The 27,930-nt window shown below is 44.6% G+C and overlaps 2 protein-coding genes across 12 annotated transcripts in view; both read right to left on the bottom strand.

The window, feature by feature from the left end:
- Nucleotides 1-173: 173 nt before the first annotated feature.
- On the bottom strand, nucleotides 174-25,711 carry LOC308392157 (long-chain fatty acid transport protein 2-like). 11 transcript variants are annotated; one of them, XM_080875066.1, is made up of 14 exons: nucleotides 25,670-25,711; nucleotides 25,170-25,267; nucleotides 24,790-25,086; nucleotides 22,352-22,561; nucleotides 22,113-22,268; nucleotides 20,893-21,017; nucleotides 20,602-20,796; nucleotides 20,393-20,483; nucleotides 19,930-20,128; nucleotides 19,758-19,855; nucleotides 7,837-7,967; nucleotides 7,706-7,724; nucleotides 5,365-5,563; nucleotides 869-1,001 (listed from the first exon to the last, which is right to left on the bottom strand). In XM_080875066.1, the coding sequence occupies exons 2-14, from the start codon at nucleotides 25,174-25,176 to the stop codon at nucleotides 932-934; spliced, it is 1,797 nt and encodes a 598-aa protein (XP_080731192.1). In that variant the 5' UTR covers nucleotides 25,177-25,267; nucleotides 25,670-25,711; the 3' UTR covers nucleotides 869-931. The 11 variants fall into 11 exon arrangements, 6 of the variants coding, with proteins under 6 accessions (XP_080731190.1, XP_080731192.1, XP_080731189.1 ...); XM_080875063.1 differs by having other exon boundaries at nucleotides 24,790-25,267; nucleotides 25,670-25,699; XM_080875064.1 differs by lacking the exons at nucleotides 869-1,001; nucleotides 25,670-25,711 and adding an exon at nucleotides 174-261 and having other exon boundaries at nucleotides 24,790-25,250.
- Nucleotides 25,712-27,084: 1,373 nt separating this feature from the next.
- cep152 (centrosomal protein 152) overlaps nucleotides 27,085-27,930 on the bottom strand; it is a 13,227-nt gene continuing 12,381 nt past the window's right edge. The window contains 1 exon segment of the mRNA XM_080875412.1: nucleotides 27,085-27,930. This exon segment is cut by the window's right edge and continues 304 nt beyond it. Coding sequence (XP_080731538.1) covers nucleotides 27,417-27,930 — 514 coding nt within the window. The 3' untranslated portion in view covers nucleotides 27,085-27,416.

The raw sequence follows: 27,930 nt of genomic DNA, 5'->3' as shown, positions 1-27,930 counted from the left end.
ACAGTTTATATGTTGGGTTTATGTTATCCACAATTTATTGGAAGCTTAACTTCTGTTCACAACTTGCTGCTGTTGCCCAGGGATTACAGACGATCTCTATGGATATAGATATGGATATGGAGGGTGTGTGTATGAAATCACAGCTTTAATAAAATTATTATGAAGGCAAAGATCATTTAAAACACCTTGTCATTAAAATGTGCAGCCAGAAGTGCAACGCTGTCATCTCAATAATTTGCATCCCGGCTCTTCCCTCCTGACCTGAAGACAAAAGTTAAACAATGACAAAACATGTGAAACATGACAAACACACTACAGGACAAAGCATGATGTCATGGGCTGGGTTTTTTGACCTAGCTTTTTAAATTTCATGTCCCTTTTGTATTATGATTACAGAAATGACGGAGCCAACTAATGTGTCAGAGTTGCGCAGTTTTCTGGGCATGGTGAATCAAGTGGGCAAGTTCATCCCCCATTTAGCTGAAAAAGACAAAGCCCTGCGAGATCTTCTTTCCACAAAGAATGCATGGTACTGGGGGAACTGACCAAGCGAGAGCTTTCAAAACATTAAGAGATGCCCTGACCTCACCCCCAGTGCTCGCAATGTATGACCCCAACAGAGACATTAAAGTATCAGCAGATGGTTCATCCTATGGTCTCGCAGGTGTTCTTTTGCAGCTGTGGGAAGAAGGATGGCGACCAGTGGCGTATGCATCGAGGTCCCTTTCTCCTACTGAACCACGATAGGCACAAGTAGAAAAAGAGGCACTGGCGTCTAGTCTACATGGGCGTTTGAGCGATTTCGTGATTTCCTGATTGGTAAACATTTTTGTCTCGAAACGGACCACAAACCTCTCGTTTCCTTACTGGGAGGACAAGCTCTGGATCTCTTGCCACCCAGGATCTAGCGATTCAGAATGAGACTCATGCGTTACTCGTACAATGTGCAGTACGCCCCAGGGAAATCGCTCTGGACAGCAGATACTTTGTCCCGCTCGCCTCTGAAAAAAACAGTGAACATGTCAGACAAAGAGCTAATGGAAAGCACAGACATACAGGGAGAGCAGAATTATTAGGCAAGTTGTATTTTTGAGGAATAATTTTATTATTGAACAACAACCATGTTCTCAATGAACCCAAAAAACTCATTAATATCAAAGCTGAATGTTTTTGGAAGTAGTTTTTAGTTTGTTTTTAGTTTTAGCTATTTTAGGGGGATATCTGTGTGTGCAGGTGACTATTACTGTGCAGAATTATTAGGCAACTTAACAAAAAACAAATATATACCCATTTCAATTATTTATTTTTACCAGTGAAACCAATATAACATCTCCACATTCACAAATATACATTTCTGACATTCAAAAACAAATCAGCGACCAATATAGCCACCTTTCTTTGCAAGGACACTCAAAAGCCTGCCATCCATGGATTCTGTCAGTGTTTTGATCTGTTCACCATCAACATTGCGTGCAGCAGCAACCACAGCCTCCCAGACACTGTTCAGAGAGGTGTACTGTTTTCCCTCCTTGTAAATCTCACATTTGATGATGGACCACAGGTTCTCAATGGGGTTCAGATCAGGTGAACAAGGTGGCCATGTCATTAGTTTTTCTTCTTTTATACCCTTTCTTGCCAGCCACGCTGTGGAGTACTTGGACGCGTGTGATGGAGCATTGTCCTGCATGAAAATCATGTTTTTCTTGAAGGATGCAGACTTCTTCCTGTACCACTGCTTGAAGAAGGTGTCTTCCAGAAACTGGCAGTAGGACTGGGAGTTGAGCTTGACTCCATCCTCAACCCGAAAAGGCCCCACAAGCTCATCTTTGATGATACCAGCCCAAACCAGTACTCCACCTCCACCTTGCTGGCGTCTGAGTCGGACTGGAGCTCTCTGCCCTTTACCAATCCAGCCACGGGCCCATCCATCTGGCCCATCAAGACTCACTCTCATTTCATCAGTCCATAAAACCTTAGAAAAACCAGTCTTGAGATATTTCTTGGCCCAGTCTTGACGTTTCAGCTTGTGTGTCTTGTTCAGTGGTGGTCGTCTTTCAGCCTTTCTTACCTTGGCCATGTCTCTGAGTATTGCACACCTTGTGCTTTTGGGCACTCCAGTGATGTTGCAGCTCTGAAATATGGCCAAACTGGTGGCAAGTGGCATCTTGGCAGCTGCACGCTTGACTTTTCTCAGTTCATGGGCAGTTATTTTGCGCCTTGGTTTTTCCACACGCTTCTTGCGACCCTGTTGACTATTTTGAATGAAACGCTTGATTGTTCGATGATCACGCTTCAGAAGCTTTGCAATTTTGAGACTGCTTCATCCCTCTGCAAGATATCTCACTATTTTTGACTTTTCTGAGCCTGTCAAGTCCTTCTTTTGACCCATTTTACCAAAGGAAAGGATGTTGCCTAATAATTATGCACACCTGATATAGGGTGTTGATGTCATTAGACCACACCCCTTCTCATTACAGAGATGCACATCACCTAATATACTTAATTGGTAGTAGGCTTTCGAGCCTATACAGCTTGGAGTAAGACAACATGCATGAAGAGGATGATGTGGACAAAATACTCATTTGCCTAATAATTCTGCACTCCCTGTATAAGTGGACAGTATTGTAACAAACATGCCTGTCAGTTCCTCATATATGCAAACACTGAAGGAACAACTGAAAAGCGACAGTGTTTGTGCTCGCGTCATGGACATGTGCACCCAAGGCTGGCCAGAACATGCAAAACAAGAGCCTTTACTGAGAAATTACTGGCCTGACCGAGCCACGCTCACAAGACGGCCTTTTGCTAAAAGATACACGGCTTGTCATTCCTTCAGCGATGAGAAACAAGGTGCTGGAAAAACTACACGAAGGACATCAAGGTGTTGTAAAATGTAAAGCTTGTGCACGCCAAACAGTGTGGTGGCCCGGGCTGAGTCAAGAAATCTCTGAGATGGTGCTCAGAAGCAGAACGTGCTGTACAGACTGTAAAAAATCTTCTGAAAAAAGCAGCTGATCCTTATCTAGCTCTTCTTGCCTATAGAGCTACACCACTCCAGGCCGGATACAGCTGACTGAGCTTTTAATGGGCAGACGTCTGCGAACCACACGGCCAACACTTCCATCGCAGCTGGAGCGTACACTGCCGGACGGCGCACTGCTTGCTCAAAAGGAAAGGGAGAAGAGGATGATGGACATGGCAATGTCTAACAGGCGCCACCGTGCAAAACCTTTATGCAGCCTGTCCCCTGGAGAGCAAGTTTGGGTGCCGATGTCAAAACTCCAGGCACTGTTATCTAAAATCACTCTATACCACGATCATACACAGTGGAGTTACCACAAGGGACTGTGAGGCGTAATCACATGCATTTGATTCCTTTAAGTTCACCAGTGCACGAACCTGCTAATGTGCCTGTGTTGCAGAAACCACAAACACCCAGTGTAATCCCTGCTACACCTGTTAACGCTGATGTTGTCTGAACCAAGTCAGGGAGGGCAATAGTTAAAGCTAAAAAGTTAGATCTATAAGAGAAAAAAAAAGGTTGTTGTTATATAACTGTGTTACAATGGTTTTGTAGAGCAGAGTAAAACAAATCAAAAAGAGTTGTCAAAAAAAGAAGAAGAGAGAAATGAAAAAAGGAAATAAAAACAAAAGGTTAAAAATGTGATGCAGTTTGTTTGCCAGATGTTTTTGTTTGGCTTTGAAAAAGAAAAAAATTATCAAAAGGTAGTCCACTCGAAGGTTCTGTCCTGAGAAAAGAAATATTCTGTTTTTGTTTAAAAAGGGAGATGTGGTGTATTCATAATTGTCCCTGGTACATTTGTTGTATGGGCAGTATGTGTTTATTGTTCGATTGTGTAATTACGTGTTACGCATGGCAATGCATGCCAGGAGGCGGTAATACAGTGAGTAAAGAGTTGGTCTTACGGCACTCAGTGGTCCTGCATACTTATTCAGATTCAGAGTAAGAATCACACAGAAACTAGCAAGCTAACTCCCTGCTAACTTCTGACTCCGTTAAATTTCATAAATTTGGTTTTCGTGGATGCCTGGATGTTAAACTTAATTGTTACACCTGGTAGAGCAGCAACGCTGATCATTTTATTACAGATGAAAGGATTTAGACAGTTTTTAACTCCCAGTGATACTGCAGTGTTCGTTTGACTTTGGGACCTGAAGAGGAGTTTGGGCCCAAGCACGGCCAATGATGTCAGACTTAAAGACCGGATTCAGCCATCAATAAACGGCTCGCTCTTTGTTAAATCATAGATTTGGTACAAGTGTCTGCATTTGGGTCCACCTCCTCTCTCCACATGGTCTGCCAGCACAGACCCATGACAAATGGAAATGAGGTAGATGGTGCAGTTTTCTTGAATAGCCAGAAACAAGCAAGGGGGTTTGTCATAATCTATAGCAGCATTAAATTTAAAATAAAGTGAGTTTGGACCAAAAGCATTTTAACTCCGTTTAAAAATTACGGTGCTTTCAGATGTCTCATTTATTGTCACTGTCAGCTTTTATCTTCAATGTCACAATGTTGCATTCAGTCATCATGGTATGCTTTAAACTCTTTGCCTGTACACCCTTTGCCCCCTGTGATCACTGCTTCAGATAAGCTATACTGAAATATAGGGTACAATCCTCTGACTGACAAAGAAGGATAACCCTGCTGCACTCTAGTGTCACGAAGTCTAAAGTTAATAAAACTTGCGTACTTCTAAAGTCGAATCCATCAGTGAAAGTTCATGACCGCAGCACGACTTCAACTGACCTACAAAGTGCAAACACCACTGAGAAAATAGGGCAGGTTTTATGATCGATCACTACATTTCATAATCCTCTCATTGAAATTTTTAGAATGTCTGAAAATTTCTAGATTAGAACAAAAGAAGTGAATGTAGAGGAAGAGTCCAATTATTTTCTGTAGTGATATTTGGTGTAAAGCAAATATTTTTAATAAATGCACCAATATATAAAAGATTCAAAGTTTGGTGAGGTTTGTTAATACCATCTTGGAGCTAAAAGTTACCCATCTATTGAGAATGTGTTTTTACATTTTGCCAAGAAAATGCTGGAAAACATTGTGAAACAGTTTGATCATTGATTCAGTAATCAAACTAAGTGCAGTGTACTTTGATTTGAACATATGTTTCTTGGTTTTGGTGCAAGCGCAGCAACAAAGCAACATGTACCTGGCACTTTGACTCCATGAACAGTGGCTTCTTTAACGCAGTCAGTCAGCACAAGGATGTCGGCCACCTCAGCTGTAGCTATGTTCTCTCCTTTCCATTTGTTGACATTTTTTGTTTTCAGTGCTCTGTGTGAGCTCACATTTTTAAGCATTATTTCAAAACATGCGCTCACCTGAATGTGTCGTCAACACGATCGTGGAAGTACATGAAATTATCCTCATCGATGCACAGCAGGTCGCCAGTGTTGAAGTACAGATCACCTTTCTTGAAGACGTTGTGCAGCTTCTTTTTCTCAGTTTGCTTCATGTCTCTCACATAACCAGTGAATGGAGCTTTGGCTGTTATTTCAGTCACCAGAAGTCCAGGTTCACCTGATCAAAGTACAGGAGAAGTCATATTTGGGGTTGTTATATTTTAAAGGCAAGATGCATGATACATGCTGTAAAGACATTGCATTTCTGAGTCTTTTAAACTTTCATTTTGTGCATGGTGAGGTACACTGTGGCTGAGAAAAGGAACTGTGTAGGTTTGGATTAAGGCATATAAAATGTTTATAGCATTTGAAAAGATGCATGGGTGAGAACTTGAGAAGAAAAGAGAAGAAAAAAATATATTTTGCATTATAACCTTCCTGGAAGTAACACACCTTTCTCAACCTCTATGAAGAAACCATATGAATCCCTCAAATGCTCTCCTTTGTCTTTGATCACAGCATATGGAAAAAACATCTACAAATTCAAAAGAAAAAGCTAACACACTGCTTCATACTACACAGTGTGAGCTGAAACATGGATCTTTACCTGTCTCGCCCATGATCTCCCATTTTGCTGCTATATTTCAGAGTGCTATGCATCAACAGAGCAAATTTTCCCTCGGTTGATGCATAAAATTCACTGATTTGAATTTCTCCAAATCGTCTCACAAAGTCCCTCCAAACATCTGCTCTGATCCCGTTGCCTACTGCAAGTCTGACTTTGTGGATTTTATTACTGAGTTTCTGTTTGAAGAGAAAAAGAAGAGATAACGGATAATTTCACCTATGTACTGTATGACTGTGGCATATTTTCTGTAGTCGTCCCAGAACCGGGAAGCAGGTAATTTACTGCTCAGCAGCACCTGGCTGCCAAGTCAAACGACTGTATAGGGTCCTATGGATGTGTTCTTTTTCACATGACCATATGTCCCATTTAAGACGATGTTGCCTCTCTTGACTGTTTTCAGTCTGCCTCAATGTAGAAGATTCCTACAACTTATCCCAAAACACACGTTACTTTAAGATTAGGCTTAAAACTTTCCTTATTGCTGAAGCATATAGTTAGGGCTGGATCAGGTGACCCTGAGTCCTCCATTAGTTATGCTGCAATAGGTGTAGACTGCTGGGGGACTCCCATGATGCACTGAGTATTTCTTCTTTAATCACCTTTCTCACTCACTATGGGTTAATAGACCTCTCTGCACTGAATGATACTTGTTATTAATCTCTGTCTCTCTTCCACTGTACGTTTTTTATCCTGTCCTCCTCCTCCTCTCACCCCAGCCCATCACAGCATGGCTGCCTCTCCCTGAGCCTGGTTCTGCTGGAAGTTTCTTCCTGTTAAAAGGGAGTTTGTCCTTTCCGGTGTCGCCAAAGTCGTATTATTGTTGAGTTTTTCCTCTGTATGTATTATTGTACGGTCTACCTTACAATATAAAGGACCTTGAGGTGACTGTTGTTTTGATTTGGTGCTGCATAAATAAAATTGAATTGAAAATACTCTGACTTTGGCGTAAACAACATGAAATCGTGCATCAACAGTTCAGGCTACTGACGGTGATCCAAAGGTATGGGGGATATTTACTTTGAGCCCTTTAGTACAAAAAGACATCACTAAAGCCCGGTTACTCACTATTTATCATATTAGATGATCAGTTCCTTCGCTTGCCCATATTAATATTATTATTATTAGTATTATTGCAAATATATTGTGCACACAAAGTGCATACATAGTCTACAAACTACAATGTCCAATGATAACTACAAATAAGGCAGTGAAAGAGACATACAATATCAGTAGGTCTTTAATTAAAAAATATATATAACATGGACGGACCAGAATGCATTGAAGGAAGAAGGTGCAGAGCAATGCGTTTACTTAACTGAAACAATTCACTGAGTGAACTCACAGCTCAGTACATCCGTAGAAGGCTAAATCATTAAGGATGTGTGCATAGAATCACAGCTAAAATCAAATTATGAAGGCAAAGATATAATTTCAAACACCTTATCAACAAAATGTGCAGCCAGAAGTGCCACGCTGTCATCTCAATGATTTTCTTACAGAGGTGATTTTCTTTCCTTTAAAAAGTAAAATCACTTTATATTTTGATATTTCCTGCTACAATTGAATCAAATACATCTGGCGTGAGTGGAGTATAATTCCTCTCTTTTTCATTCAGAAAGTAGAGTGGGTCTGTTATTTCATTTGGGTTGAAGCCCTGCTCCACTGCTTTCGTCTTTATTAGCTTGAACGTGCCTGTAATGTCCAGTGACCTCTGTAATAAATCACAGTACAACCAATTATTAGTGGATAAAATAAATCATGCAAGCAACAAAGAGGCTTAACCACAAATGCAAAAAAGTGTAAAATAACTGGAGTAAACATACTTGAATCCTCAGAAAGCGTGGCCTGGCGTAGGACGGCAGGAAGTCCTCGACATGTTTAAAAACAACCGTGGAGTCAAACTTCAGTCCATCCATCAAAGTAACAGCAGCCATCCCGGCTCTTCCCTCCTGGCCTGAAGACAAAAGTTAAACAATCACAAAACAGGAGTTAACTGAAGTTCAGTATTGCTAATTAAAAGTGTCAGTACTGAGCAAAAGTCTTGAGCCACCACTCATCTCTTCATATTTTGACTTTGCCAACTGTTCCAGGCTTCCTTAAGATCTGTCAAACTCTTTCTTTAGACATTGGCTGCTTTCTCATTCATTTTTAGTCCAGTTCTTATCTCTGACCATTTTAAGAGGAATGTTTTTTTTGTTTGTCAAGCCATATGACTGTCATGGTCCTCCAGTCCTCCTGTGCTGGCTCCCCATTTCTCTCTCCACTGCCCATCTTCTATCCTTTGTGTGTGTCGCGTGCATTGTGTGTGCACTCATGCATGAGAGAGAAAAAAAAATACACACTTTTTGATACAGGGACAGGTCATTCCTCTGCATCCTGTCTTTTAGTCCATCATGCCTGTGATGATGAACTCACTTGTTGGTAATCCTGTAATCGGCTGGTCACTACTTAAGGAGAAGGAAGGCCTGATTGTTAAACTGGATGCAGTTTAACAATCTCTTACCTGACAAATTGTAGGGCTGCGTTTGTAAAGCTTTAGCATATTGTGTTCTCCTCTGTGCAGATTTTTGAACATTCATACCATAGCTGGACTGGCCATCAGGCATTTGCTCGGTGGGCCGATGATTTTTTTTTTTTTGGAACGGTATAAACAATGAAAGGTGGTGGATTGGCCAGATGCTGGCCGGTGTGTAAAAATAAGTCAGTTGTTTGGTGGTGGATGTGGCGGAGCTTCCACAGATTCAGTAATATTAACAAGTGGTGGAGGCCAGCAGGTGGATGAGGGACAGGGGAAGCAGGAGGAGGAGAGACCCGAGGCAGCCGATGGTCTGAGTGTCATGTGAACTGAACTTCAGGTAAGAAGTTATGACCTGCAGTCTCTCTGGGTCACATATAAACCAAATTTAGGTGGAGTTTATTTTTGTTATGCTGACTTTTTACAGTCAGTTACAATAACTCGTACTGCGTACTAGCTAGCATGACAGAGTTTCTCTACAGCTGGGTGGGTGCTATGAATTTACTGATGTTGAACTTTATTTTGTTCATAAGGTTAGTTAGTAGAGTTGCCAACCGTCCCGTACAAAAGGAATCGTCCTGCATTCAGAGAAATTATTACGCGTTTCGTGTTGAGCTGAGAGGAGACGCAGTTTGTCTAGGATGGAAAAAGACACAAAGGTGGATTTATTCTGTCGTTACGCTGCACAGCTGCCTCTTCTTCTCTCATTCTCTCCTTCATTCTCTCATGAGTGGGAGACCAAAGATCACATTAACATGTGTGTCTCTGTATTAACAGACATGCCATATTGGCTTAGTTTATTTTTCTTATCATTGTTGTGAGGAGACCATAAATAGCATTTGTATTTTCTGTTTCCCCTGATCTATGCAACAAACTGAAGGGTAGTCTAACCCCTGACGTTGAAGAAAGAAGAGGAGAAGAGCACAGAGAATCGCCCGTCCCGTAAGATTAGCTGTTTAACTGTAAAGAAGGTCTAAAGCTCCTAAGACAGAGGTTCTAGTCTGAGCACAAAGGTGGAAGCAGAAAACAACCAGAATGGGAGATCTGAGAATTAGCTTTAGTAATAGTCTGTGATTTTTATGTTATGACAATTGCCCAAACACAACAGTCATCCCATATATGGTCCACCCGTTAAAGGGGGACAGAGGAACAAAGAGGGAAAAGAAGCGGGACAACCAAGACAACTGACACCTAGTGGGTAAAAAAAAAGGGGGGGGGGGGGGGGGTGTAATGTCTGGAGAGATGTACTGCACTTTCATTCTTAAGAATACGACCCCAGATGGTTCTGTAACTAGAGCCCTGGGAAGATTCAGAACATCATTTAAGAAAATTAACGAATAGATAATGATAATGATAATCCGTTGGAGGAGTGGATGACGTCTGTCCTTGGGCAATGGAAGGGGTGTATTATGTCCATTAGGGTTTCCTTATCTGTTTTTACATCTGATCAGATCGAAGGAGGGACTGTTGGGATTAAATAATTTGCAGTGCCTCAATAATGCTATGTGTTTTTATTAATAAGTGTTATAAAGTTATATAGTGTAGTATTAAGTGGACACAGCCCTGTAAATAAAGGCATGAGAACAGGTGTCCTAGGGGAGTAGAAAACTGCAGACTCTCGCTCATGCTTGCCTGGGAAAAATACTGATAAGAGGGGACCATCTCTAATGGAAAGTTACTGAGACACTGTTGTTTAGACTAGAATGAGGGAGCTTCTGTAATAAAACTGTCAGGGGCACGCCACCATTTTGAGATCCGTGGCAGCGTGTCATGCAGGACGCATCTCCTACTGAGCAGTGTTTTGTCTTCCATCGGATGCCTCTGAGGAATCAAAAGAACTTGGTGAAGTGTTGATATTTACACTTTCTACCTTCAAGGCATCACTTAGCTACCGAAAGTGCAGACTCAGGGAGTCAAAAAGTGCACTCAAAACAGCTTTACTGCTGAACACAAAATAATTAAACTGAAAACCCAAAATAACTTGACAAGCAAGGCAGGCAAGCAAAACACAGCATGAGATGAAGGAGATTGTGACACAGACCAAGGAACATACAGGGCTTAAATACACAGAGGGAGCAATCAGGGAATGGGAGACAGGAGGGAAACACAGCTGGAATAAATCGGAGCCAACGAGACAAGGGAAGCAAAACCAGAAACAATAACATGGACACAGACTGTCAAAGTAAAACAGTAAGTGACGGGAACACACAGGCATGGGACCAGGGCAGGCACAGAGACACAGACTAGACACAAAACAGAGGGAGTATGGAAACCAAAACCAAAAACACTTGCAGGCAAAAACCATAATGGCTTTTTGGCTCTCAGCGAAGACGGTCGCACTTTTCTCCTCTCCTTTCCCTTATCTTCCCTGCTTAGCTCCTCATGTCCTTGTCTTGTTTTGTTTTTTTTGTTTTTTACTACTTTTCCCTGGAACATCCTCTCACAGTCTGTTCTCTAAAACCTAAAAGAGGAATTATGGATTGGATCAACTGGTCCCTAAATGCAATTGACACCCCTTTCAACGAGAAGTTTGGGCTTGGGTGATCCTGAGTGCTGAAGATATCTACCTATTCAGAACCATGGTAACAGGGTTCTGGCTGATTGGAGCTGGCTTGGCCCTGACTTATCGAAGAATTAAGAAAGCGGAACCGGCTGTTCAAACTCCCCACAAGGCTGCCCGCTGGGATTGAAACGATGGGAGAGGCGTGAGTTTCTCAAAATGGGCTCATTGAGTCAGCACGGATAAGATCTTGGAGAGGCTATGGCTGCTGTGAATACTCAGAATAAGATCTGACTGCAGACTGGATACATCTCGGAAGGGCTAGCCCGGAATAACATCTCTGGGCGCAAATTGGATGACATCTCGGGGAGGCACACTGCCGTGAGTTCTCAGAAATCGGCTCCTTGAGCACAAGAAATGACAACATCACAGGACGCAAGTATGGCGAAGCTCGCGGCTCTCCAACGGGAGATTGAGAGACCAGTGTTGGACTGTAGAACTGCTTTGAAAGTCATATGAGCTGTTAGCACTAAAGTAACAATCACCATCACTTATGCGGATACCCTATTGGCGCCAACTGCAAGGCTGGAGCTGAACAACAACACCCTGATAACAACTGTGTTTAGTCTGTTCCTTCCCATTCCATGCAAGGCCACCTGGGTTGGCTGGTAGACTGTTTACTTAGCCTGGCAGGGCGAAGGACACTATCTCAGCTGAACTATGGACACGCACACTAATAAGCACACACTCATCCCCCTCCCTTTCCAAACGCCTTCGATGCTTGTTTCCTGCGGGGGAACACAGCGGGTCTGTGTGCCGCGCTGGAATGGTAGCGCTGTGCAGGGTGGCTGCTGTGTTCGCTTCGGATTACTCCTCACCCCCTACCCGACCCTGTGGCTTGTCATGTCCTTCACAATGTTGTGCTGTGGACATTTATGTGCAGAGGAGTTTTTTTGCTTCCTGTTCTCATGCTGTCCTGCCATGGAAGCACAGCATGAGTAGAGGTCTCTTTTTTTCCTCTTGTACTTTCCCATTGTAGTGTACATTTCAGTGTCTTTCTGTAATGCTATCGATCTCCGACTTGTATCCCCATGTAATGTCTGTGTTGTGTGTGTAAGGTCGGGGGGGGGGGGGGGGGGGGGTGTCCCATTTCACTGCAGGGAAACCTGCAAGTGGCGAATAAAGCTTTGATTGATTGATAAAAAGTACAAAAGTCAAAACACTGGGTCGATGACGACACTGTGTACAAAAGGCCCCGTAGTTATGGTTTTATTCTGTTCAGTTGTTAGTTCACCTGTAGTTTTTAGAGTGGCCAGTAGAGGTCACCCCACCGCTTTGTATGAGAGAGACTATTTTCAGGGAGAAACGTGGGCAAAGCACCTGAGCTTTTCTGCTCCAGATTACCGGCAGAGAATTGGTTATTCAGTGAGAAGTGTGCGTTAATGAGCAACGTAAGTTGGTGATGTGTGAGGATGTGATAATAAGATGTGTTTGGGACTGTAACCAAGGTTAGGGGGGAAATGACTATGTTTCTGTCTGTGCCGCTAGCGGGTGCTAAGCTAAGCTAACTCTCCTGCCGTGTGGTTGGGTAGAACTGTGTACCTGGTTAGCTCTCTCAGTGGGTCTATGCGTGAGTCGTGGGTAATATATGGCCTATGGTATTATAGAAGATGTTAGTTTATTTCCCGCCTGTGTTTATGTTAATGTACTCTGGAGATATTGTTGTGAACACTTTAGTAATGTAGTATTGTATTTTCTTTCTGTTCCTTTCAGAGACCACACACACACACACACACACACACACACACACACACACACACACACACACACACACACACACACACACACACACACACACCCCCATGCCCACGCACCTAAACCTGTATGCAATACCTGCTCCTCTGACAATCCCTGTTACCTTCAACTGTGTGAAGTCAATACAAGAGTCTGCACTATCCTCGGTGTCTTCATTGTCTCCCTTCTGAACATTCATCCGGGCCTTGAGCAGTGTTCTGGCCGACACTCCGGGGAGTGGTAGCTGCAAACCTGAACTAGCACCTTACAGTCCTCCCAATACAAGCTATCTACCCAACATTAATGGTCCTTCGAGCCGGATGTAAGCTGCTTCTACCCTAACAAGATGGATGATATTCAGAACTTCTCAGCTCTTGGTGCGCACCCACGGCGTAATGTACGTCGTCCCCTCCGCTATGAAGCTTATGAGACTGACTTCCCCGGGCTTGGTGCAGGTTACCAGGAGGAAAGTGAGACAGGAGGCGACACCCGTTCTTCCCACCATCCTCCATCTGACCCCTCTGATGACCGCTCACACGGCCATGTCACACCATTGAGAGCAGAGTTAGAAGATATACAACGTGAAAGGTTCCTGTTCCAGCAGTCGCATGACCAGATGAGAGCCGGGCTGGCTAATTTCCAGGCCCTTCATGCTAGTTTGCTGCAGTTGCTGGACCGTGCAGAGAGTCTGCAGCTCAGTCCACCGCCCAGAGCCCCTGCTGTTCATCTCCAGCCACCCCCTGCTGAAGAAGAAGAGGACTGGTCTCCACCACCTCCTCCTGTTGTGTTCAAGGAGGAGTCTGTCTCCAGCCAGGGTCCAGTTGCGGACCGCATCGATACGATGATGAAAGAGCTCCAGGATCTGAAGAGGGAGTCTATGGCTGCACAGGAGAGTCAGATCATCCCCCCACTTGAATCTAGGCCAGGGTTCACTTCTCCTGAGCCAAGGACCACCTACCCTCCAGCGCCGCCTCTGAGAGCACACCCCCTCCATTGCAACCACTGCCAGCTCCACCTCCGTCCTCATCTACTCCTTTCTTGACCTACAGGGGGCCTCGTCCAAGCATTCCCAAGCTCACACGCCGTGATCCTGGGGAATTTGCTCGTCTAAAGATGGCGCTAGAGAACTTATTGCCCCCGGAGAGTTCAGAGCTCTTCAGGTACCAAGTCTTGTTAGATCACCTACACCTGGAGGAAGCAAAGTTGATAGCGGACGCTTACCTCCATTCTGCCACGCCCTTCAGTGACACTATGAACGCTCTTAACGACAGGCTTGGGCAGCCCCACCAGCTTGTCCTGAGAAGAAATGCTGCTGTCATGGACTCACCTGACATCCGCCGAGGGGATGCAGCCGCATTCGAGCGATTCTCTGTCCACATCCAGTCGCTCGTGGGCATGCTGAAGACTTTAGGCCCTGATGGAGAGGTCGAACTCCAGTGTGGCTCCCATGTGGCTCGATTCCTTAGTAAGCTTCCTTCAGAGCAAAGAGCTGATTTCCGTTGGTGCATGTACAACCATTCTGGTCAGGCTTACACCCTGGACGACCTGGCTACCTGGTTAAAGTACGAATCCTGGTGTCAGGACTATGACGGCTTGCCCACTCCAGCGATCACCAGAGAGAAGCCTGATGTCAGACCAAGCAGACGCTCTGTTGCGGTTCTTCACAGTGCAGAGAGCTCACCCAGGTCACTAGGTACCACTCCAAACAAAGCTAGGCAGCAACCCTACTGCGCCTTTTGCGATAACCATGCCCATCACCTGAGTCATTGTCAGGAGGTCATCAAGCTGAGTCGCGAACAGCTCACAGACTGGATAAAGTCTAACAAGAGGTGCTGGCGTTGCACTCGCTCCCATCAGGCAGCACAGTGTACCCTCAAGAAACCCTGCAGGTTGTGTCAGGGTCGTCATCTGCAGGTCCTTCACGACGTGAATTCTAAGTCCTTAAAGACACATGGCCCAGTGTCTGCTCCCCCACGAGAAGGTGAGAATCCTACGGGCGTCCTGTACCTCGATTGTCCTACAGAGAGCGGCCAAGTCCTGTTAAAGGTTGTCCCAGTCATCCTTCACCATAATGGCAAGACTTTGAGCACTCACGCAGTTTTGGATGATGGGTCAGAGAGGACTATGCTGCTACCCACCGCTACCCAGAAGCTTGACCTTCAAGGCATCCCAGAGACACTTCCATTGCGCACTATCAGGCAAGATGTGCAAACTCTGCATGGATCATGTGTCTCATTCGAGATCTCCCCTGGTGGCAAACCCAAGCTGAAGTACAAAGTCCGCAACGCCTTCACTGCCACCCGTATCGACCTAGCCGAGCACAGCTACCCGGTGGAGTCCTTGCAGCAGAAGTACAGACACCTCTGAGGCCTGCCTCTCCAGTCCTTCAAGAAGGTCAAACCTCTCCTTCTTATTGGCAGTGACCACCCACAGCTCATCACTCCAACTGAAGCTGTTCGTCTTGGTCCACCGGGTGGTCCCGCTGCTATGCGCACCTGGTTGTCCCGCTGCTATGCGCACCTGGTTAGGGTGGACACTACAGGGTCCCTCCAGCCTTATAGGTTCCTCTTCACTGCCACAACAGTGCTTCTTCACGACCGCCATTCCTCCCAGGTGAGTGAGCTACTCAAACATGTAGAGAAGTTATGGCAGGTAGATGTTGTCCCAGTGCCAGAAGGCAAGATGGTTACCCGTTCAAGAGAAGATAACTATGCAGTTAGCCTGCTAGAGCAGAAGACAGTTCGTGTAGATGTCGAGGGCATCCAACGCTATGCCACCCCCCTCCTTCGCCGCGAGAACATGCCACACCTTAAAGCTAGCCCTAACGCTGTCATTCCCAGTTTGAGAAGTGTGGAGAGAAGGCTCCAGAAAGATCCAGAGCGAGCTAAGATTTACCAGGCGGAGATAGAGAGGTTGGTCCAGGCCGGTTCGGTGGTTAAGGTGTCCCCCTCTGAGGTTGCTCATGCAGATGAGTCATGGTACATCCCTCACCACGTTGTTAGCCACAACGGCAAAGATCGCCTTGTGTTTAACTGTTCGTTCCAAGGCCAAGCCCTCAACAAACATCTTCTACCTGGGCCTACCTTGAGCGCATCGCTCCTTGGTGTCCTCCTTCGCTTTCAAGAGCATGCCGTAGCCATTAGTGGTGACATTAAAGGTATGTTCCACCAGATTTGCCTTCTTCCCGAGGATCGTTCCCTCCTGCGGTTTGTGTGGCGGGATCTGCACCCCGAGGAACCGGTGGCCGTTTATGAATGGCAGGTCCTCCCCTTCGGTACAACCTGCAGCCCATGCTGTGCAACCTTCGCTCTGCAGCGCCACGCCAGGGACCACACGGAAGGAGATGATCCGCTACGTCACTCTGTGGGACAGTGCTTCTATGTTGATAACCTTCTCCAGAGTGTGCCAACCCCTGAAGAAGCCCGGGACCTAGTGGACAGGCTAAGAGCCCCCCTGTCTCCTGCTGGATTTGTCCTTCGCCAGTGGGCCAGTAATGAACCCAGCCCCATTGGCCACCTACCTGAAGACCTCAGATCCACAAGTGCAGAACTTTGGCTCACTCAAGACAAATCAGACACCTCTGAGCCAACTCTGGGCCTTAGCTGGCACTTCCCCACGGACACCTTGGGTTACAGACACCGCAAAATCAGTTATGGCGCCCCCACTATGCGGAATATTTATAAGGTTCTCGCAAGCCAATACGACCCACTTGGCCTTATCCTACCGTACACCACCCGAGCCAAGATGCTGGTGAGGCGCCTTTGGGATCAACAGAGGGGATGGGATGACCCACAGCTTCCGCCAGAACTACTCCAGCAGTGAAAAACCTGGGAAGAGGAATTGCTGTTCCTTGCACAAGTCCTGCTTCCTCGCCCGTATCTCCCAAAGAAGATCACGGAGTCAGTTAGTGAGAGAGAGATTCACATATTCTGTGATGCGTCAGAGCAGGCTTATGGCGCAGTGGCCTACATGAGAACAGTGACAGGTGATGGCAGTTCACATCTGGCCTTCCCGATGGCTCGCTCCTGTGTTGCCCCTAAACGCATTCTCTCCATGCCTAGACTCGAGCTGTGTGGTGCCCTCTCCGGAGCTCATCTCTCCCGTCTCCTTAGAAATGAGCTCACTCTGGACATAAAGAGAATAGTACTGTAGTTTGACTCCACAACTGTACTCACCTGGTTGAGGTCCCAGTCATGCCACTTCAAGGTCTTCGTCGGCACCCGCGTGGCTGAGATCCAGGAAGTAACTCACTCGCACACCTGGCGCTATGTGGATTCAGCCCAGAACCCCGCAGATGATATAACCCGTGGGAAGTCCCTTCCCGAGCTGACCAGACCCAATAGATGGAGTCAAGGGCCTCCTTTCCTGCTCCTAGGTCCAGAACAGTGGCCTCCAGAGCCAAGCGGCACCCTGGCTGAGCCTTCAGGCCCATCTGAGCTCCGTAAAGAGACCTTTTGTGGATTTTCTACCACCTTTGACCCCGCCACCTTGAACTTCAGCAAATATGACACCTGGACACAGCTGCTGGAAGCTGCTATTACGCAGGTGCATGGGGCGGCCAAAGGCGGTGGAACTTCATCGGCTTATGACTATGTTCGAGCAGAGATGCACGTCCTGAGAGAAGCTCAACAGGAGAGCTTCCCTGAGGAGTATCGACTCTTTAAGCAGGGGAAATCTATCAGTCGCAGCAGTCGTCTCCTTGCACTATCCCCTGAGTTCGACCACGAGAATGAGGTCATCCGTGTAGGTGGACGTCTTCGCCACTCTGAAGATCTCGCCTTTACCAGCTCCCATCCTTTAGTTTTGGATCCGACACATCCAGTCATCCGCCTGTTCATCCAGGACGTCGACAGTCGCCTGCGCCATCCAGGGCCAGAGAGGGTCTTCGCGGAGATTCGGCGCACTCATTGGATCCTGAGAGGCCGGGAAGCAGTTAGGCGTTTTCAAAGGACCTGTCTTGAGTGCCGCAGATGGAGAGCCCGACCAACTGTTCCCAAGATGGCGGACCTGCCAGTTGCGCGCCTCCGCCTTTACAAACCTGCCTTTTATTCGACAGGCGTGGACTGTTTTGGACCCTTTGAGGTCAAAATCGGGCGCCGTGTGGAGAAGAGGTGGGGCATCATCTTTAAGTGCCTAACTATCAGAGCGGTCCACTTTGATGTCCTAACCTCCATCGATACAGATGTCTTCCTAATGGCACTTCGACGTTTCATTGCCAGGAGAGGAACTCCAGCTGAGCTGTACTCAGACCAAGGGACCAACTTCCGTGGGGGAGAAAGGGAACTCCAAGCAGCTTTTGCAGCCATGACCTCTGACCTGCAGAAGCTCCTGGCTCCCCATAAGATCGTCTTCCACTTCAATCCACCAGCGGCTCCTCATTTCGGGGGAGTGTGGGAGCGGGAGATTAGGTCTGTCAAGACGGCACTCTACACTACAGTAGGATCCCAACCCCTTCAAGAAGAGGTCCTCCGCACGGTCCTTGTGGAGGTGGAGGGCATCTTGAACTCCAAACCACTAGGTTATGTCCCGTCTGACATCAGTGATCCTGATCCAGTGACCCCCAACTGCTTTCTGATGGGGCGGCCTGACGGAGCACTTCCTCAAGTGGCTTACCCCAGAGAAGAGCTCCTGAGTTGCCGGAGGTGGAAGCACTCCCAGGTGCTGGCTGACCACTTCTGGTCTCGATTCGTCCGGCTGTACCTTCCAAGCCTGCAGCTTCGGCAGAAATGGCGGTCATCCCCCGCAGATGTCACAGAAGGTTCAGTGGTGATGATCGTAGATCCTCAGCTGCCTCGCGCTTCCTGGCTCGTGGGCCGCATCTCCAAAGTCCACCCCAGTCCCGACGGGCACATCAGGTCTGCTGACATCAAGGTGAAGGACCGGACCTTCACCCGACCTGTGGCGAGGCTGGTGGTACTGCCTGCCCTCCCGGACGAAGACAAAGGACAATCACCGTGACTTTGTTTGTAAAATTGCCTTTTGTTGTGAGCAAATGTACTTCATACATTTGGAGGCGGCTGTACAAAAGGCCCCGTAGTTATGGTTTTATTCTGTTCAGTTGTTAGTTCACCTGTAGTTTTTAGAGTGGCCAGTAGAGGTCACCCCACCGCTTTGTATGAGAGAGACTATTTTCAGGGAGAAACGTGGGCAAAGCACCTGAGCTTTTCTGCTCCAGATTACCGGCAGAGAATTGGTTATTCAGTGAGAAGTGTGCGTTAATGAGCAACGTAAGTTGGTGATGTGTGAGGATGTGATAATAAGATGTGTTTGGGACTGTAACCAAGGTTAGGGGGGAAATGACTATGTTTCTGTCTGTGCCGCTAGCGGGTGCTAAGCTAAGCTAACTCTCCTGCCGTGTGGTTGGGTAGAACTGTGTACCTGGTTAGCTCTCTCAGTGGGTCTATGCGTGAGTCGTGGGTAATATATGGCCTATGGTATTATAGAAGATGTTAGTTTATTTCCCGCCTGTGTTTATGTTAATGTACTCTGGAGATATTGTTGTGAACACTTTAGTAATGTAGTATTGTATTTTCTTTCTGTTCCTTTCAGAGACCACACACACACACACACACACACACACACACACACACACACACACACACACACACACACACACACACAGATTTATTGCCAAGTAATATTTACCAGTATATCCCTGTATTCAGCACCAGCTGCCCGAGTAGTGTGCGAGGTGCATTCCACCATGGCACAAACTCTTTGACTGTATATCCTTTACCCCATGTGTTTACTGCTCTAAATAAGCTATATTGAAATAGAGGTACAATCTTCTGGAGAGAAAAAATAATAATAAAATAATAAAATCTTGATCTTGATTAAAAAAAAATGCTTGATTGTGGAACAATTTGATTAATGATTGACTAAACAAACTAAGTGTGGTGTACATTTTGTTCTTGATTTTGGAGCATAATATGTACCTGGCACTTTGACTCCGTAAACATTGGCTTCTTTAACACAGTCAGTCAGCACAAGGATGTCGGCCACCTCAGCTGTAGCTACGTTCTCCCCTTTCCATCTGTTGACATTTTTTGTTTTCAGTGCTCTGTGTGAGCTCACGTTTTTAAGCATTATTTCAAAACATGCGCTCACCTGAATGTGTCGCCAACACGATCGTGGAAGTACATGAAATTATCCTCATCGATGCGCAGCAGGTCGCCAGTGTTGAAGTACAGATCACCTTTCTTGAAGACGTTGTGCAGCTTCTTTTTCTCAGTTTGATTCAAGTCTGTCACATAACCAGTGAATGGAGCTTTGGCTGTTATTTCAGTCACCAGAAGTCCAGGTTCACCTAATCAAAGTACAGGAGAAATCATATTTGGGGTTGTTATATTTTAAATGCAAGATGCATGAGACATGCTGTAAAGACATTGCATTTGAGTCTTTTAAACGTTAATTTTGTGCGTGGTGAGGTACACTGTGGCTGAGAAAATGAACTGGGTAGATTTAGGATTTAGGCATATAAAATGTTTATAGCATTTGAAAAGATGCATGGGTGAGAACTTGAGAAGAAAAAAAAATCTTTGTTGTTATAACCATGCTGGAAGTAAAACACCTTTCTCAACCTCCATGCAGAAACCAGAAGAATCCCTCAAAGGCTCTCCTTTGTCTGCATCATATTTGATCACAGCATATGGAAAAAACATCTGCAAATTTAAAAAACAAAAAAAAAAAAGAAAGAAAGAAAGAAAAGAAAAAGCTAAAACACTGCTTCATGAGTGACAGGTTTTACTTCTTAATGTGAGCTGAAACATGGACTTTTACCTTGTGCAGGAAGGTGTGTCGCCCAAGAGCTCCCATCTTGCTGCTATAATTCAACAGAGCAAAGTTTCCCTCAGTTGCTCCGTAAAATTCTCTGATTTGAATTTCCCCAAATCGTCTCACAAAGTCCCTCCAAACATCTGCTCTGATCCCGTTGCCTACTGCAAGTCTGACTTTGTGGTTTTTATCACTGAGTTTCTGTTTGAAGAGAAAAGAAGAGCATGCGTTTGTTAGTTTTCTAAACCTTTCTGTGTGAGACAGTAGTATTAATGTTGATGCTGTGTTGGCACAAACCTGTGGAGTGTTGCAGAGATAACGCATAATTTCACCTATGTACTGTATGACAGTGACATTATATTTTCTGCAGTCGTCCCAGAACTGGGAAGCAGAAAACTTACTCCTCAGAACAACAGGAATACCTGCACACAACAATAGATGACAACAGCACACTTTAAAGAGTAGCAGTGGAAGTAGTCCAAATTTTTACTTTATCACCAACGTCGACCTCACACTGGAGCGGTTCACAGCTGAGTGACTAACAGCAGAAATGGGTGGGGGGTCCAATCCGGGTCAGAGAATTGTTGCCCCAAGTCGAGAAGTATCTTGGGGTCTTGTTCATGAGTGAAGGGAAAGGGGAGTGGGAGTCCTGTGGTGTGGGGTGTGGCTCAGCAGCAGGGGAGGGTTGACACAGTGGGTTCAGGGAGCAGTGGTAGGGAAGTCTGTTTGGAACAGCTGACAGACAGAGATGGGTGTGCGGCAGAAGAGAAGTTGACAGCCAGGAGCTGTTGCCATATACCAGAGTTCGGCAGGCAACAGCACAAGCGTGTGTGAAATCATCAATTAAGAGTTATCCTTAATTTGAAACATTGCATCCCATGTGTGTGTTGTGAAACCAGAACATGTTACAAGAAAACCGATGATTGAGGTCACAGCTGCAGTGATGCAGATTGTCATCCAGCATGTCTCTGACTCTGGTTACCTGGTCGACCTCCAAGAGCTGTCATTTCTGGTTTTTGGACTTGTTTTGCTTGTTTATTTTGATCTCAATCAAATAGTGTGTGTTTTGGATGTGGTGGAACAAATCTGCACCAACTGTGTGATGCATTCACGTCAATATCGACCAATATCTCGGAAGAATGTTTCTAGTACCTTGTTGAATCCATGCCACAGAGAATATTGCCAGACAAAGGCATTTAACACCGTACCACAAAGATCTGCTTTATATAGTAACAAGTGTCCGTTTTTGGGGTTTTTTGTTTTTGTTTTTTTAAACAGACCCAAAGAAATTCAATATTTAGTGATGTTTAAGTCAACTGTTCTCTTAGAAATCTGTTTTTAAAAAGTGGCTATTTTCTAAATGACTTAATGAGTTGTGGATTGATTGTTGGGCACAACGCAGGGAGAACGTGGAATTGCATCTGGAGATTTTGATCTCAGCTTAAACACTGGGTTTGTTGATAAGAAAACTAAAGATTTACACAGTTAACAATAGTATATATCCAAAGAGTTCATACCTCTTTCAACAGCTCCAGTGAAGACAAGGAGGCCAGTACTGTGATAAAGCGGGAGGGTATCATAAATCACATCTTTGGAGTTCACTCCTGTTGTAGCCAGAAGTAAAGCAAAGTTCCACACTTTGCTGTAAGTGACCACAGCTGCCTTAGGGAGACCTGTTAAAGACACGCCAGATGCTCAGAGGGTGAATGTGCCATTTCTTTCACTGATGCATCGTGAATCTCAGTAAGTAGTTTACCTGTTGTCCCTGACGTGTATATGTAGGCTGCTGGACTCTGCATGGTTAAATGGGACCTTAACTCCTTGGATATAGGCTCAGAGGAAGCCTGATTCATTTTATCAATGAAGCTTTCCACACCTGCAGTTTCACACCTGTCAGCTAAGATGAAAACAGTGATCTGCTGTTCATGCAGATGGGGCAGCACCTCCTTCACTGCATCCAACAACTCTAGAGTAGAAAAGAAAGAAAGAAAACACAACAAACCTTACAAAAGATGTTCCTGTATTTTAACAAAGCTCAGCTCAATCTTCCTCTGCAGCTTTATTGCTCATGAGTGATGATGAAAGATGTGCTTGAATCCTTTAGATAAAGGGAGACAAACAAACAAATACTGGAGCACAAATAAAACCTGTGTATTTGAAATATTAGGTAAAAGGTCTGTGAAGGTTCTCAGTCATCCAGGTCATCGTAGTCAAAGGAGCTTGCAAAGAAAAGCGTCTGGACTTCTTTAAGTTGCTTGAAGACGTTTCACCTCTCATCCGAGAAGCTTCTTCAGTTCTAAGGTCAAATGGTGGAGAGTCCCAGATATAAACCTAGTGGGAGTTAGCCCCCCCAGGTTTCACAATGAGCTCACCCGAAACTCTGGCTGATTGGGACCCACGCCCAGTTTCACACCTTGGCTCAGGCGATTAGAGGATCATCAGGGGGTCCTTTTGTCCCTCTGTGGGGGGTTACTCCCACTAGGTTTATATCTGGGACTCTCCACCATTTGACCTTAGAACTGAAGAAGCTTCTCGGATGAGAGGTGAAACGTCTTCAAGCAACTTATAGAAGTCCAGACGCTTTTCTTTGCAAGCTCCTTTGACTAGGTAAAAGGCCTTTGCAACAAGACCACTTTAAAAAAAAAAAAAAAAAAAAAAAAGCTAAGCATACAATCTACATGGATGTACATCACCCCCCCACCCCACCCCTTCCACACAAACAAGATGCACGAGCACCTAATGAAGGTAGGTTAGGGCCGGGTTGTGTGTAGAGATTTGATTGGGCAGTGACAGTAAGGAAAAATGTACGAATGGGTTTTTGTCATGGCTTGTACAGCTGGTGGACAGCAGCCCCTCAGTTGACCCACCGGGAATATGCCCAGTGTGCCAGATTACCAGTCCAGCCCTGGTCTCCCATATTGATGTGAAGGAATTTTGGCTGCCTCTGCTTTACAGGGTTTCTTCCGGTCTTTGCCTGCATTCATTGATGCGCAGCTCTCTCAAAGCCCCACCACTGCTTTTCAGTTGGGTTGGGGTCTGGACTTTGACTGGGCCATTGCAACAGTGTGATTTTTCTTCCCCTTTTTCAGCCAGTCTGTTGTAGATGGTTAACCTTTTTGGCCAAGCTATAGCTGTTTGACAGTTTTTGCCAATTTTACTTTTGTTTTTCCTTTTAACTCCTGGTAGATTCAATTATTGTGTTAACACATCTGAATGCTCCAGACAAGCAAACAGAGCTTCTGGTTTTACAGGTGCGCTCACACTTGTTGCCCACTCTATACAGTCAAAGGACTGTATAGATTGGAAATTATTTTTCACAGGACGATATGTCCCATTTAAGATATCCAATTTAATTTAAATCAAACAATCTCCCAATGAAACCCTAAAGCCACATATAATATATAAACTACGGTTCTATTAATACTGTTAATTTTTTGCATCCTCTTCAGCCATTTAGTTACTGATTGATTTATGCTGGGGAATCTTTTTTTATTTTTATTTTTTAATTCTTTGTTTCCCACTGTGACAGTTTAAGTCAGTAAATCTTTAGAGAGGCATGTTCCATTCTTGGAACTGCCTTGATGTTTTGTCACTAACAATATATGTGCTAAATGAAGGGGCAGTTTAAATAACTAAAAGTTAAGATGGACCACAAGTGCAACACATTATTTTTGTCTGCTTTGTGAAGAAGAAGATGAAGACAGCCATATGCAGTCATAAAAAGGTGTACTGCATGGTGGAGAAAGTGGTTTTCCTTCTGTTAAGTATACATGTACTCATTTCCAAATATTAAAAATTTAACTAAAGCAACAATAGGCAGTGAGAAAATGTTTAAGAAGCTTCTTATACGGTATGAAAAGTCATCCCTGTTACTGGAAAGTGACAACCATTCTTTGCATTTAATGTAAGATACTGACCCGGAAGTGAAGTAGAAGCACAATTTTAGATATGTGAATAAAGACTGATACTTTATTGTGGTGGAGTAAAAATGGAAATTCTTATATCAAACTCCATCAATAGATTACTCCATTGCAGGCAAACAGTGCATAGCCTACATTGGTGTTTTTCCCATGGCATGCCAAAGTACAGTTTGTTCTCTAATTATTTATGTATTTATTTGTTATTGAATGTTGAGTAAATGAGCTCTCTACTGTCTCCATTGCTTGGAAAAGCAGACAGAAATGCAGGTACTACCTTCAGATGCTACCAGAGTTGTGGCTCCACTGCAGTTGAGGCAGTGTAGCAGAGACTTGGATCTGATGTTGGAGTTGAGCAAAGCTCCGGGACATCCAATCTTCAGCAAACCCAACCAGAGCCACAGGAACATCGGCTGGTTCCCCAGGAACAGCGCCACCGTGTCTCCTTCCTTTACGCATCCAGCCTGCAGAAACGCTCTCGCAGCTCTGTTGCTCAGGACATCTGCTTCCCGGTACGTGAACATTTCATCTTTAAAATAAATTAAAGTCTTTTGCGGCTGCGTCTTCACCAAGTCTAAAAAGCGGTCCAGGATTGAGTAATTAGTCTGCATGCACTTTAATACAAAGCGCCTTCTTTTTATTTTCGCAAGCACGTACTGGACATCCTGGAAGAGATAAGGATGGCGGAGTAAAACGCCACATACAATCAAGGCTGCACACACCGTCCAGACCAACATGTTTGTCTCACAGCTGTCCTGCTGAAGACAGAGCGGAGGTATAAAAAGGTGCAAGGAGCAGGACCACAACTTACATGTAACTACTGAACAACCAGGTGATCTACATCAAAACAGATGAGCAAGAGGGGCAGCATCCCCTCTTGCTCAATGATTGTGTAAGCCTTGTGTAAATGATTAGAAAGGACAGGAGCTGTTAACCCTCCTGTTATGTTGCGGTACAAATTGACCCAGGACCATAGTTGGTGTTCCTGGAAACCAACATAACAGGAGGGTTAATTATTAAGCTTCAGGCACCTGCAGACGATAATGGTAATGGATAATGGCGGAGACCGTGACAGCATTGCACAGTGTCTTGTGCGGTCAGAGCTGCTCTTCTGCCTTCCTTGGTAACAAGTTGTTTTTGTTTTGTTTTTTACTTACTGTTGCCTTCCTATTAGCTCAAAGCAGTTTGGTCATTCTCCTCTTGTATCAATAAAACATATTCATCCAGAGAACTGCTGATGGCTGGATATGTTCTTTTTCAGAACTTTCTCTGCAAGACCTAAAGACAGTTGTGATGGAAATTCCCAGTAGATCTGCAGTTTCTGAAATACTCAGATCAGCCTGTCTGGTACCAACAACCACGCCACATTCAAAGACATTTAAATCATCCTTCTTCCCCATTCTGCTCAGTTTGAACTTCTTGATTGTATCGGCATGTTTAAGTGCATGTAGATGGGCACTGCTACCATATGACTGCTATCAATAGGTAGCTAGTTTTCAGTTAAATAAGATTTATTAAAGGAAGATTTCAAGCAATATACACAAACACAATATAGAAACATTTATAATTATGCTCTGCAGATCTTAAAAACATAAACATTATATATAAACATTTTTTTTTTTAAAGTAAAAAACACAAACTGACTGGTTTTAAAAAAACCTAACCCCAGACTGAGAAGATGTGACCCAGTAAGGATCCAGTATTTGACTGAGTATCTCTGATTCAGTGAACTCCTGTGTGCCAGTTACAGCCTATGACCGAAATAAATGTACAATGTGTACTAGATTATACCGTAGCACAATTATTTTCAAATGTGTGTCAAAGGTTGTTTGTTCTTCAGTCTGTGTGTGTATACTCAGATTTGTAAATGTGTAACAAATACTGTGTGCGATCTCTGGGTGCAGATTAATAAATGTGGATTTAAAAAAAACAAAAAAAACAAAACATTTGCAGATCTGTAAATGTTGAAATAAATTTTCCTGGAGTGCTAGAAATACAGAAACGTTTTAAAGTTACAGCACAGACAGGCCTCTTGGGTGGCTCCCATATTTTGATGTGATTTTTGCTGTAGATACAGATATTTAAAGGGACATTTAAATAAGTGTCACTTACAAAAGGAGACTTGAAAACGTTTTAAACAGAAAAAAAAAAGGTCCATTGCTTCACTGGACTTTGCCATTTAAATCCTTATATGAGATGCAGCCTGCGTTTGTTTACACAATGCAATAATTCAATACTAAACATACATATTCACTTTCCGCAGAGTTAATTATGAACCTCCTCCATACGTACTTTGTAAATATGAAACGGCAGGTTGCGACATTTGTTGCGAAATTGCGAAGGTCTTCACCTGTCTGCTTTTCTGGCCCACAACTTGTCATTACTATTACTAATATTTCATCAAAAGATCACATGTTAATTGGTGAGTTTATACAGATGAGGATCAAGGCCAGATTGGAGAGGGTCATGAGTATTTTCCCCCCAGAATTAAAAAAAAACAAACTAGAAGAAACACACCCAAAAATAAAAATGTATGTATGTGTGTGTGTATATTATATAATTATTTCCCCCCCCCCCCCCCAATGGCTAATGCCAGATCCTCTTCTGTAAGCTTCAAACATGTGAGCAGACCGATTTTGTTAAGACTTAGAGCCAAACTAACAGTTTAGTTAATTTTCAGCTGCTGTAGCTTCATACTTAAGTACAATCATCAGCCTTCACATCTTCCTCACCAAGCAAAGAAAAAAAGCTGCCAACAGATCAAACTCTGCCTAACAAATAACTCAACAAACACAAAGTTCAAGCACTTTCAGGACAAAATTTTATATAATGTAAACACTTGACACTGTAAGGCACCATTTGATGAGCTAACTGAAACTTTACCTCATGTCTGCCCTTCGCTTGTTATTTCTGTTGGTAGAAGGGACTGTCAAAGCCACTGTCCTGTTGGCGCTGCCTCAACTCAGAAAACGGAGGCCTTGACCAGCCTTCCTGCAGCTTCTCACATTCAGAGCCAGGAGTAGGCTCTCTGTGCACACTCCTCTTTGCATGCACAAATGTCTCTGTGTCAGGAGTCTTCTTAGAAATCTCATTATAAACAGTGAGGTCAGAAACATCAGGGCTGTGACTGCCGAATTCCCCTATGTTGCTGGCTGATGCAGCCGACACAGAAAAGGGTTTCACTGGTTCCACTTTCCTCCCTGAGTAGGACAGTCTGGGGACTTGGAAGTCTGTGTCAGAGTCACCACTAGTCATGCTCCAGTCGTTCTGTTTCTCATCCCTGACAGGAGCCTCCTGGATGAGGACAGGTTTTCTCTGACGCTGTGAATCCAAATGGGTTTCGGCTTTCCTCGAGTCACCTCCCTGCATGTACATCTCTCTGCTCTTACACCTCACAGACACATTGACCAAATTCATG

This window comes from Rhamphochromis sp. 'chilingali' (genome assembly GCF_963969265.1).
Source record: "Rhamphochromis sp. 'chilingali' genome assembly, chromosome: 2".
Lineage (NCBI taxonomy): Eukaryota > Metazoa > Chordata > Actinopteri > Cichliformes > Cichlidae > Rhamphochromis > Rhamphochromis sp. 'chilingali'.
This window is presented reverse-complemented; position numbering and strand designations above follow the sequence as displayed.